Source organism: Electrophorus electricus, chromosome 26 (assembly GCF_041902795.1).
Source record: "Electrophorus electricus isolate QZ-2024a chromosome 26, ASM4190279v1, whole genome shotgun sequence".
NCBI classification, from domain to species: domain Eukaryota; kingdom Metazoa; phylum Chordata; class Actinopteri; order Gymnotiformes; family Gymnotidae; genus Electrophorus; species Electrophorus electricus.
Genome location: NC_137522.1, coordinates 2,759,477 through 2,772,295, shown reverse-complemented (window position 1 = coordinate 2,772,295; position 12,819 = coordinate 2,759,477). Strand labels below are relative to the sequence as shown.

General features: G+C 43.9%; 2 protein-coding genes across 3 annotated transcripts in view; one reads left to right on the top strand and one right to left on the bottom strand.

Moving 5' to 3' along the window:
* Positions 1–101: 101 nt before the first annotated feature.
* Positions 102–6,538, bottom strand: rcor3 (REST corepressor 3). 2 transcript variants are annotated; one of them, XM_026997202.3, is made up of 12 exons: positions 6,291–6,538; positions 6,122–6,178; positions 5,480–5,557; positions 5,338–5,390; positions 4,930–5,091; positions 3,656–3,780; positions 3,486–3,564; positions 3,138–3,356; positions 2,748–2,825; positions 2,328–2,385; positions 1,979–2,223; positions 102–1,877 (listed from the first exon to the last, which is right to left on the bottom strand). In XM_026997202.3, the coding sequence occupies exons 1-12, from the start codon at positions 6,412–6,414 to the stop codon at positions 1,521–1,523; spliced, it is 1,635 nt and encodes a 544-aa protein (XP_026853003.2). In that variant the 5' UTR covers positions 6,415–6,538; the 3' UTR covers positions 102–1,520. The 2 variants fall into 2 exon arrangements, with proteins under 2 accessions (XP_026853003.2, XP_026852995.2); XM_026997194.3 differs by having other exon boundaries at positions 3,138–3,359; positions 6,291–6,537.
* A 1,212-nt stretch (positions 6,539–7,750) lies between these two features.
* Positions 7,751–12,819, top strand: part of kcnh1b (potassium voltage-gated channel, subfamily H (eag-related), member 1b) — a 35,436-nt gene continuing 30,367 nt past the window's right edge. Inside the window, exons 1-6 of the mRNA XM_026996407.3 lie at positions 7,751–7,858; positions 8,853–8,976; positions 9,772–9,878; positions 9,971–10,099; positions 10,624–10,742; positions 11,446–11,838. Coding sequence (XP_026852208.2) covers positions 7,786–7,858; positions 8,853–8,976; positions 9,772–9,878; positions 9,971–10,099; positions 10,624–10,742; positions 11,446–11,838 — 945 coding nt within the window. The 5' untranslated portion in view covers positions 7,751–7,785. The remainder of the gene's footprint in view (positions 7,859–8,852; positions 8,977–9,771; positions 9,879–9,970; positions 10,100–10,623; positions 10,743–11,445; positions 11,839–12,819) is intronic.

Below are 12,819 nucleotides of genomic sequence, written 5' to 3'. Positions count from 1 at the left end.
CTTGTCGGCCAGACACGTGCCGACGGGTTAAAAAAAAAAAAAAAAAAAAAAAAAAAAAAAAAAAAAAAACTTTGCAAAAATATGACCACGCGGACTCTGCGTGCTGGTTGTTCCTGCTTTAATGCCTATAACGTTGAGGGACAGACAGTATGTCAGCCACTCCCCACAGAGAGAAACTCAAATCAGATCAGAAAAAAGAGTAGATTTCCACATCACTTAGTAAGTGCAAGAAATAATTTAGACATTCACAGAGGAAGATGTGAGATGAGACACATTTTACACAGAGACATACATTTTGTAAACCTTAAGGTTCGTACAGGAAAACGTCAGGACTGAAAACTGAAAATATAAACTCACAATACACCAGAGTAAAAAGACAATACAGGGAAAGAAAGAAGCGTGAACCACTATCATGCAGTTTTGGCTGCAGTGTACAAAGCCAATGTCTTTACAGAATTTAAACACAAAGTGAAAGTGTTACAGCAAAACACAGACAATGACTGCAGGTTCCTCATCCAGTCTGTACACGAAAACATATAAATCACAGCTCCACCTCTCCATAAAGGTACATACTCTAATGCTACAGGCTACGGTGTGCTCATGATCATTATTTATTTTTGTAATAAAGAGTACCAAACAGTATGGCATGGAACACAAGCACACACCAACAGCCTTAATCTCTGGTTTCAATAGATGATTATTTTTTTTTATTTTTTTTTTGCTGGGAAATGGGCGTTTCAAAAATGCACAAGATAATGAGCCGTTTAGTGTTCCTAGGTAACACAGTCTCCCCACACGAAACACAGGCCATGCTCACTGAAAGTCACCGTCATGCCTAATGGACGTAATTACACCCAAACAAGACAAAACTATGCAGGCAAACAAATTAAAAACAGCTAAATCCGAAACGAACAGCTTCGATGTAAACTCTTTTGGGTGGGTGGGTGGGTGGGTGGGTGGGGGTGGGGGTGGGGGGGGCAAGGGTCCTCAATACCAAGTTTCCAGTTTGTAATAAAACAATTTTCTCTTAGATCTTAAGAGCACTTTCATGGCGAGAGATAATCTGTAGTCCTTAGCACCAGGTATAAAAATAAATAATGCTTATGTACACGACAAGAGGTTGAGTGTAGTGGAGATCCAGCACACACTGGTGAAAGGATCGGATAATCCCTTTCATTTGAGGACACCATTAATCCGTTGTTAAGAATATCTGACTGCGAGACAATTTGGCAGAACAAAATTCTCGTTCACTACTCGTATGAGGTCATAAGAATGTTACGATTAAAAACAGAAGATCAACAAGTCAGTTACACCATGTATTTTACAATAAATAAAATCATCTAACCAAATATAAACAACTTTAAAACTCAGTCATAGGCTAATCTTCACAAATACATATTAAAACACTGTTCTCCAATGACGAGCATTAACAAAACATTGATCGATAGAAAAATACCACAAAACGGCCCACAGCACCTGCGAGTAGCTACTCCCTTCGCGGCAGAGAGCGCTGCACGCGCTCAGTGCAGAGAGGAGGCGGGGTTTTCAGCCTGGATGCCCACCAGCGTGGGCGGCTGCTGGCCCAGGGCGGGACTGGGCGTGGCACCCGTGGCAGGGGCGGGGCGGGGGTTCAGACGCGGGGGGAGGGGATTGGAGGGCCGGATAAGAGGGGGCGGCTGGTTGAGCGACGGCCGAGGCTGCAGGAAGCGCGCCTGCTGCTGGAGGGGCGGAGGCTGTCTGTGCAGGGCCGGCGTAGCAGGCAGAGAGGGGCGGAGCAGGGGCGGAGGCTGGTTCAGGGAGGTGCCGCCCCCCAGAGCTGCGATGCCCGAGGACGATACAGCTACAGGGGACGGGCCCGGGGCAGGGGTGGCCTGACCCTACAAGACACGAGGGCATTGTGTTGTTATTATTATTATTATTAATTATTATTATTATTAATATTATTATTGCGTGTCTGACCACGAGTGCGTCAATTTACCTCTTCCTCCTCTTCATCTGTGCTCTTTCCAGAAGGGGTGTTGGAGTTGTTTTTCCCTTCTTCACCAGAGGTGGCGCTGTCCCCATTGGGGGCACGGGTTCCCTGCTCTGCCTCCCACTCCTGAAGCACCTCCTCCAGGTTAAAGCGGCGCCGATAGTTCACAAAGAAGTTTTTAACCTGCCCCACCGTCTTATTACCAATAACATCCGCAATGGCCTGGAAGTCTTTGCCATACTTGCGTACACCTGAGTGAGAAGAACACAGAACTGATGTTATGCACTGAACAGTAAATCTGACTAACAAGTGAATGCAGCTCAAACCCTGGCCTTACCCACAACCCTTTACATACCTTGAACAGCAAGAAGCTGCTCATCTGTAGTCCAGCGGGCGTTAACTTTTTGGTTACACTGAAATAATGGAAATAGAAAACAGTATAGCTGTGGAAACAAGGACTACAAATTAATTGTAAGATTTTATGGCTAAATTATAAAAAACACCTGGACGACACCTACTAAAAGACTATATTGCAAAACATTTTAGTCTTTTAAGAAGGAAACTGACATTCTGAACCACTACGAAACAAACAAAAAAAATTATTCATGAGTTATTTCATTTGCTACTTGTTGATTCTCTACATGCTGTGCACAGCCACATTTTGATCAGTTATGGTGAAATTGTACTATATCCTAGATTATAAAATATTGCAATGAAAACAAAAAACGGTTTTCAGTCTGAACGTTGCAGATGCGAACTGACAGTGGTGACTTACCTCAGGCAGCCGGCAATCTTCAATGCCAGATTCTATCCTCTGTTTAAGAGCGCTGTTCAGCTGCTTAGCGTTTTGGACCTAACACACCACAATAACAACAACAACAACAACAACAACAACATCATATTCAGTTACTTGATACTGGAACAAGAGCAAACTCATTCTGTGCTACGTTTCCCAAACTACGAGCCACCTTTGACCACAGTACGATGAGCCTTTGGCTCTGCAGTCAATACAACAACAGTAGAACGTATGCTGGCTGCTAGCTGTCAATCACACACCCAGATCGAAGTCACGCCGTGTCGGAAAATTGGACACCAGGGTTTGTTTTTTGTTTTTTTTAACCCATTAAATCCCATTAAAACGACATACGCTGTAAACGTCCCCCACCTGTCTTTTAAGGGAGACCAGCTCCAGGTCCAGCTGACGCAGGACAGTGCTAGCTGCGCTGGAGCTGCAGGACACGGCCACCACGTCCTCCTGTGTGAGGTACATGCCTTTAGGGGGCCGGCACTTGGAGCGCTGGGAGTGGTGTCGGTGCTGTAGGGTCTGGTGGTCCCGTCGGCCCAGGCCCACCTTCGAGCTCGGCGGCTGCGGCTCCACGTGACTCTGCTGAACACGCAGACACGCCATCAACACCAACGAACGTCGAAACACCCGTTACTGCTACGGGAAGATTACGCACGCAACGGGCCAACCGAGGGTCGGAGGTCAGTTGTCGTTATGAACTGAAGTTACCTCTTTCTTGGTCTCTTTCGTGGGATCGTAATCACTGTCATTTGCTTCAACGGGATTGGCTTCTTCCATTTCCTCATCACTTCAACGATAAAATAAAGATCAGCATATCAAAAGCAGAAATAAAGGACTCATGGCTCTTCACTGTAAGGAGGCAGCAGCGCGTCCTGCACCTCTCATCCTGAGTACTGCGGGTGGCCAGCTTTCTCGCCTGCCTGTCCATCAGACTCGTCCTGGACCGGGTCTTTTTCCATGAGTAGTAGTACTTCACAAGACTTGATATGGATTTGTCTGGCAACTGTAATAAATTATTCAAGCGTGTAATTAATTTTGTGAAAACACAGCAGGAATGGCCTAGTGTGGAGCAGGATTTAGTGTCAAGGTGAGACATTTCAAAATGTTTAATTCCAAGCAGACCTTGCAAAGAAACTACAATATCCACGATCCCCTGCGTACACAACTCTCAGGAGGCGTCGGCACAAACAGACCACACTACTACCCTAGCACGGGCTTGGCGGTTGTGGTGCTTAACTTGTGATCGGGAGGTCGCTGGTTTGAGCCCCGCCTCAGCCGGGTTGCTACTGCTGGGTCCCTGAGCAAGGCCCTTTACCCTCGGTTGTTCTAGGTTTGGGTGGCCTGGCAGTATCCTAGCGTTCAGTGGTAGTATTCTGTACCTCTGTTCTGTGTGTTGGTTGGTACTACACTAGCACGCAAAAGGTAACAACAATGGGATAAGGAAGAAAACAACTTAAAATGTCTAACAAGTGGAGTCCAATACACTTACAGATTAACTGATCATCCACAACACTTATCAGATTATGTTCCAACACTGGCATTTTGGCATTTTTATCCAAAGCAATTTACAATTCTGACTGAGAACAACTTGAGTAATAGAGGGTTAGGGGTCTTACTCAGGGGCAACGTGGTGAGACTTGAACCAGCAACCTTGTGATTACTATTAGCACTCTTTTGTAATTACACTGTGTTACTATTTGCACGTCTGTCTGTCCATCAACCTTTTCTGATTACCTGATCAGATAACAACATCACCACAATGATGTCACTCACTAGCCGAATACAACTGCCTGAATTAGCCATGCGCAAGTTTGGTCTCTAAAATTGGTGACAATTGAAACAAAAACAGCAAGTTAGTTTACTATAGTATATTCAGATAAGCGTTTCCTCAAACTTGCTAAAAGCACCACTAACTGGTCAGTGCTAAAATGTGCACCTAAATTCCTCCAATCTCAGCACTCGACCTGTACCCTGGGGTCAGTGCACCCGCCAGGATGGGTTTGGGTGTTCTAACATAAGAGCCTGTTAACGCACAGCACACAAAGAAGGCCTCACTGTAGATCCAACACAGATACGCTTCAGTCCTAGAAACCGCGGAAAAGCTTCAAGCCAGAATCAGTGAGTCATCTCGGAAAACGTGCCGACGCCTCACCATCTGTTGGATTCTGTGGAAGCTCTTCCCGTGGAAGCTGAACGCCTGCTCAAACAGCACTTTGTCTTCCACAGTCCACTCGTCCGGGAAAGGGGTGAAGTTGGGCAGGTCGGCCAAAGACTTCTCAATGTTGTGTCTGTGCCAGAACAGCATGCCAAGCGCCTGGCGGACACAGAGAGTTGCGTCATGCACACTGACTCAGGATCAGGGCTGGATACCTGAGATCTTGCAGTACGCAGGGCTTTACGGAGATCACCGTGCTATAGGAACTGCTCTTACATTTCACTGGAAAGATACAAAAGGTCACCGCACAAATCTCTGTCTGGAGCAGCACACACACGCACACACACACACACAACTAAACATTCTGCAAATTGGCTAATCTAAGAGCTGTATAACCGGACCCACCTGCTCAACGTTATATCCATGCTTTTCTTTTGCAATGGCAATGTACTCATCCACTGGGGAGGGGAGAAAACAAGCATTTATGACATGCCACACAGATTGATGTAAATAATTGACGGGAAAACAGGAAAAGCTTTGTACTTACACTTTGTGTCCACAATCGTATGATATGGAGACCACACCAACATACCTCCACTGTCTTTGTCACCATACTTGGTGGAACCTGCACGATTTAACAACACAATCAAGCCTGTGCAGAACACCGCATGTGTACTAGACACAGACAGGTCTGCCACTGTAATCGAATAACAAGCCATGAAATCGCAACAGCTTGCCACTACAGACACAGGAGGGTATATGGGCTATTTGGGCTAGCTAACGCTAACCGAGACAGCTTTCCAATCATTCATGTGCGGTTTCCATCAGATTAATTCGCATGTTGAAATAGCAAACACCATTCAATTGGAGATTAAGATGACTCGATTGTTTAGAAGAAGAAGAAGAAGCAGAAGAACCGATTTACATCTGCGTACATATTAGATCCATCAGCTCACTCAGCGTGTACGTGCGAGAGTGAAAGGACCGAGGCTACCCCAGTCGGTCAGGTTCGTAAAGCGGCTGGAGGGCACGTTATGTTAACGTTAGTTCATGCATGTTAATTAATGTACGTGATCTGCAGTGAGTTTTATTAGCGTATGTTAGCTGGAGATAGCTACATGCAATGACCCGGGCTGAAAAGTAAAGAAAACTCGCCCCAAGATAGACGTACACAATCAGCCTACCGTACCGGGATCGTAGTCGGGAATATTGGCTTGATAATCGGACCCCACACGCATCCCGACATCTGAAAGAAAGAGAAAAAAACAATTATCCATCCATTGCCTGGGTTTTATTCAAACGAACAACGCGCAATGTTGGAGGATCAAAAGCGCAGACGGGGTGTTCGAGGCTACTACCGTGCTCGTCGTCACTGCCGCTGTCCTCAGAAAAATGGCCATTCGGAGCACTCGAGGGGCTTTTGGTCCCGTTTGAACGACCTTTCCCGAGATATTCCGAGCCCTTCTCCATCATTCCGGGCATCCTGATATACTGTTGAAGTTTTTTGTGAACGAAATTAAGAGGAAACGCACAGTTTCTGTAGCCTGTCCCCGCAACGACTCCCTGCGAAGCCGGGCCACGGGACTCCAGTATTCCTCCACCGCAATATTGTGGCACTTACATACGTACAGAGATTTTAATAACAAATGGGTTGTATATTTTTTTTACACTATATATATATATATATATAAATATATGTATATATTTTTAAAGGTTCATTCAGTTGATGAATATTTAACTTCTTTCCTTCGGCAGAATATACGATCCGTACTGACGAACTAACTTCTTTGGCGGAAGGAATTATTTCGCATTAAAAGAGAGTCGGAATGCGGCTACTGCCTGCGCCTGCGTTCAAAAGAGTTATTGATAATAGATCATATAAACTAGTACTTAAATGGGAACAATAGTGCAAAAACAAAGAAGCAAAAAAATAAATAAATCCAAGTTTATTAAACTATTATAAATGCTAATACTGAATTATTTCATTCATAAATATTTTGTAAATGTTTATATGTAATTTAGGCCCAGTCCAGACAATCTTTTTTATCTAAGATATGAAGTCAAATCCTTTTATGTTATCTCAGACTTAAGATTGCTTATACTGTTTGTGTGTGTGTGTGTGTGTGTGTGTGTGTGTGTGTGTGTGTGTGTGTGTGTGTGTGTGTGTGTGTGTGTGTGTGCGTTTTGGAGTCTTAGGGTTAGGGTCTAATCAGTTTTTTGTTTTTGTATTGCAATTGATTTCCCCCACATAATAATGATCTTAATAACATTTCTCCAGTTTAGGAAGGTATTATAGCATATTTAATATACTCAATTGAGGGCTAATCCGTATGGCATTCCATAGTCAAATGTACGAAACACTCCAGCAGATGGAGCCAAAATACACTGGAGAATTTGTTAAGTATTAAAAATCTTACCTGAGTCCAGATTATCCTATGTGCAGGATGCCGTACGCCTGAGAGATGCTCCACTACCCATGTTATCATGTTATCATATATAAATAGTGGTTCATGTAGATATTACTACGTATCATAATATTTAATTATCCTATTATAGACCTAACATCCTTTCTGGCAAAATAAAATACTTGGAAAGTGATGGAGGTCACCATTTGACGGCTAAACGAAAATTTGAACTATTTTTTTTTTTTGATAATGTAGATAATGTAATTTTTTTAACTCTGTCGGATGGGTGGCACCGAACCGGGTTAGCGAGTCCAGCCCAGAGGTGTCCGTCGCACCCACGCGTTTTAACGGAGGGAGCGCCGCGCCTCTGCTCCGCCAGCATCCGTGACCAAGTCCGAGAGGGACTTGGCCGCCGTCGTTCGGACAATTTAAGTTCTCTTCTGTCGGGATGGCAGGGGGACGCAGAGGACTTGTGGCCCCCCAGAACACTTTTCTTGAGAACGTTGTCCGGAGGTCCAACGGTAAGACAGTGTGGCGGGCGTTCTTAAACATTTTTAAGATTATGTTCTCACCAGCGCGTTTTTGATCGCAGGGTCAAATATAGAGATCACAGGTAACGAACACATCCTGACAGGACTTCGGGTGTAAAGCCTAGCAGATTTTAGTTATTGCTGGAGGTAACTTGCTTCGTAAAAAGTAACAGATGCGACAGTATACATGACAAGATGCGACCAAGCTCCCGATACTTTAGGTTTCTTGGCATGCGATCTCTGCTTCAACATCTTTTTTGTTAAGTTTGTTTGTTGGCTTTCTTAAAACTGTGCTTCCCCTCTAATCGTCTTGCTTTTCAACTTTTCAGTTTGGGCATTATCTCATAGACAGACAGGTATATATGTTCTGAAGTGATGTTTCCCTTGCGTTCCCATCCTAGTCATCCATACATGTTGTGGCTTTTCTGTTCAGTTATAAACGCTCTGTTTAGACATGTCTGCGATGTCGATTTGGTTAGTGTTATTCCAAGTCATTTATACCCTACTAGACATTTTCTTTTCTGTTTTAATGTCTAATCAAAGCAACCTTTCGGACTGTCTCTGATACGGCATGAATGTAGTCCACTCTAGACACCTCAGCGGAACCACTGAAAGTGTAGTTTACTCTGTAGTCAGAATTTTCTTGTTTGAATCACAAATCCTCAGCATGTCGGTAACATCAATATAATTTAGAAAATAAAAAAAATTATTATTGCACTAAAAAATGTTTTCCATCCTAACATTGGGCCGATGATATCAGGAACCTCCAAGGTAAAGGTTCTTACATACATTACAAAAAAGATACCACTAGTAGATTTGTTAAAAATTACAACAACAACAGCAAAAATAGATACAGACAAGATTAAGCCTAGTCAGTGAGATTACCAAGTGTTTCAGGGACTGGCCTCTGTGCTCATCCTGGGAGTTGAAGAGTCAGGATTGCTCAGATATTTTACATAGCTAACTTTCTGTTATTCCTTTCCAGACACAAATTTTGTTTTGGGAAATGCTCAGATTGTGGACTGGCCCATTGTTTACAGTAACGATGGCTTCTGTAAGCTGTCTGGGTACCATCGCGCCGAAGTCATGCAGAAGAGCAGCACCTGCAGGTCTCTGTCTTCAAGGACCTCATCCACACACACACACACACACACACACACACACACACACACACACACCGAGATGAATGCTACTGTATGCTACTGCACCCCACCCTGTTTATTCACATGACTGAGTTGGGCGTAAATCTCTGCAGAGCAAACCAGCTGAGCGGTGCACCCGCTATTTAACTCTTGGCAGAGCAAATAAAGATATGCCATAAATATATGCCAAAGAAATGCTCTGATGTTGTATCCTGCAAGATCCCAAGATTAGACACAGACTGCAGGAGTTTATATGGTAGGACGCTGCCAGTACAGTAGTAGAGCTGATCTGTAGCTTGAATGTTTGGCTCTTGGCCAGTTTTGCAGTACCCTAGTTCACATGTTTACAGTACCCTAGATCACATGTTTGCAGTACCCTAGTTCACATGTTTACAGTACCCTAGTTCACATGTTTACAGTACCCTAGTTCACATGTTTGCAGTACCCTAGTTCACATGTTTGCAGTACCCTAGTTTACATGTTTACAGTACCCTAGTTCACATGTTTGCAGTACCCTAGTTTACATGTTTACAGTACCCTAGTTCACATGTTTGCAGTATCCTAGTTTACATGTTTTCAGTACCCTAGTTCACATGTTTGCAGTACCCTAGTTCACATGTTTGCAGTACCCTAGTTTACATGTTTACAGTACCCTAGTTCACATGTTTGCAGTACCCTAGTTCACATGTTTACAGTACCCTAGTTCACATGTTTACAGTACCCTAGTTCATGTGCCTCATTCATTCCGCCCCACTCTCTCAGCTTCATGTATGGTGAGCTCACAGACTACGAGACTCGTGAGAGAGTGCGCCAGACCTTTGAGAACTATGAAACAAGTTCCTTTGAAATTCTCATGTACAAGAAGAATCGTAAGTAAGCTGCAAAAGACAGTATCAACAAATATGGAGTCCATGTCTAACGTAATGTACTCACCAAACTGCGATGACCTCACTCCAAACAGGAATGCCGGTGTGGTTTTTCATTAAGATCGCCCCGATCCGCAACGAGCAGGACAAAGTCGTGCTCTTCCTGTGCACGTTCAACGACATCACTGTGTTTAAACAGCCCATCGAGGATGATTTGGTTAAAGGTTTGTGCAGTGACATCACAGGACATATCAGCTGATGTACTGACATAATAGGATTTCTGCAATAAAAATATTACTGCCGAGGCCAGGGGGAGAAAATGATTGATTTGCTTATAAATGGTTTATTGTTAGCTGGCATAGCTTGGAGATCTTTCGCTCTCCACGGCAAAGTGAATCGGATGTCCATGATCAATTTGTTACAGCGTCTGACAAGCAGGGCAGCTACAAACCAGGCATACTTCTACCAAGCTCTTGTCTTCTAAACAGGCCTGAGAACAATTAAGTTAATTGTCAGTCATTTTGTCAGTCATTTTCTCATGTCAAATGTTCACATAGTGTAATGTTTGTGCAATGGCTGGTGTGAGCAGTGTCTCCCTCCTACATTATATGAGTAGTGTGAACAGGAATTATTGGGGGCGGGGGGGGAACATTTCCCCCATCCCCCACCAAAAAAGACTGTTTTGTCTATATTATTGTTCACTAAATATTGTTTACTGATTGTGTATTAAAAAAAAACGTTTCCTAAGGATGGGGCAAGTTTGCTCGTCTGACGCGAGCTTTGACCAGCAGCCGTGGGGTCCTACAGCAGCTGCCTCCCTCTGTTCACAAGGGCGAGAATGTTCACAAGCACTCTCGTTTGGCTGAGGTATTCGTGTGTGTGTGTGTGTGTGTGTGTGTGTGTGTGTGTCTGTGTGTGAGTGAGTGTGTGTGTGTGTGTGTGTGTGTGTGTGTGTGTGTGTGTGTGTGTGTGTGTGTGTGTGTGTGTGTGTGTGTGTGTGTGCATGTGTGTGAGTGAGTGTGTGTGTGTGTGTGTGTGTGTGTGTGTGTTTGTGAGGCAGGGTTAATAATCCATGGATTCTCAAGCCAGCCTCTCATTGACCTGACTGGTATATATGGAAATCTCGGGATTGCAAATGCTCGCTGTTGTCACTTTATGGAAAATTTGGGCCAGTTCCAATTATCCATCTGCCTTCTTTGAGTACTTACTGTTTCTTTTGAGTTACTTACATTTTGACGGCTTGATAGGATATTAGTACTTCCTGTGCCTGTGACACAGGAAGATTGATATATGATAAGACACAGCGGGGAGCTTTAGCACTTATTCAGCTCTTGACAAGCAGTGACAGAATTAAATGAAAACTCAAAGATATACATGCTGAACTGTAAAAAAACCCAAAACATTGAGATTAAAACAAGAAGTGTTTTACAATTCAGCAATACATTTTCAGTACACCACATAACTGAAGTTAAAGGATAAATCCATAGCCAGCAGCTTTTAAAATGAAATCATAAAATCAATTGGTGTGCAGAAGCTGCTGTAATCCCTGCCTCATGCCTTTACCTCTCAGGTACTGCAGCTGGGTTCAGACATCCTCCCCCAGTACATACAAGAGACCCCCAAAACACCACCCCACATCATCCTACACTACTGCACCTTCAAGACCACGTGGGACTGGGTCATCCTCATCCTCACCTTCTACACGGCCATCATGGTGCCCTACAATGTCTCCTTCAAGACCAAGCAGAACAACGTTGCCTGGCTGGTGGTGGACAGCATCGTGGATGTGATTTTCCTAGTGGACATAGTGTTGAATTTCCACACAACGTTCGTTGGGCCGGCTGGGGAGGTGATCTCAGACCCCAAACTAATCCGCATGAATTATGTAAAGACCTGGTTCATCATTGACCTCTTGTCCTGTCTACCCTATGATGTCATCAATGCTTTTGAGAATGTGGATGAGGTGAGAGTTCTTTTCTGCAATCTAGAAAGAGCTGCTTATGTCTAGAGCCTGGGGATTGTTCCAGTTGTTCAAATGATAAGTGAAGTGCATCTAATTGGTGGAATAATGATGGACGCTTTCGGGTGATTTTAAACTTCCAAACTGCGTCAGCATTTTTCTAAAATACTGTGTTGATCTGTGCATTGCGTGTGGTGTAGTGACCGCAGGACTTCATAGGTCTTGGACTGCAACAGAGACCTTAGATTTTAGTGGTCATGTAGATCGGGCATAGTAGTCATATCTTCACTCCTTTTTGAAGTAAATGCTCAGGTAACTGAATGATCAGACCTTGTTTTGATGCAGTGATGAAAGTGAGAGTGTTTGGTTGTTATGCTGTGAGTCAGTGTGAATGGCTTTGCTGGGTACAGCGGCGGCGGTTTACTTCAGCATGGCAGGCGGGCTGTTTTGGATGTGGGGAAATGAAGGCAGCAGTCACCGCATGTGTTCAGTGTTGCTAAGTCACGGCACCCTCTCACACAGCTTTACAATGACACAACTAAAGGTTGTGGATGACTGACACATCAATTACTTACTAATCCAGCATTTCTCATAGCATGACTGAGGCAAAGCAGAATGGTCTGCTGGTTTCTAAGTTACCTCTGAAATAAAGTCATCCCATGACACCAACACTTCTCCCTAGAAATAGTGCTTTCGAATCATCTTCATCTTCATACCACCTAACCTACTGTGTCTGAGAAGGCGAATGCGTAATGTTTTGCTTTAGAAATCCTCCATGGTGCTTTGTTATTCTCTTGAGGTGAGAGAGCTCAACTGTTAATCTAGTCTCAGACTCCAAGTATCAGTCCAACCTATGGGAATCTTTACTGATTAATGTTCAGAGTGGGAAAGCAGGTTGATTAATCTTTGGAATGGATAAGTCTGGCTTTTAATTTGGGGTCTTTGTTTGGAAACTGCAGATGCCTCAATGGATTTTGGTCCATG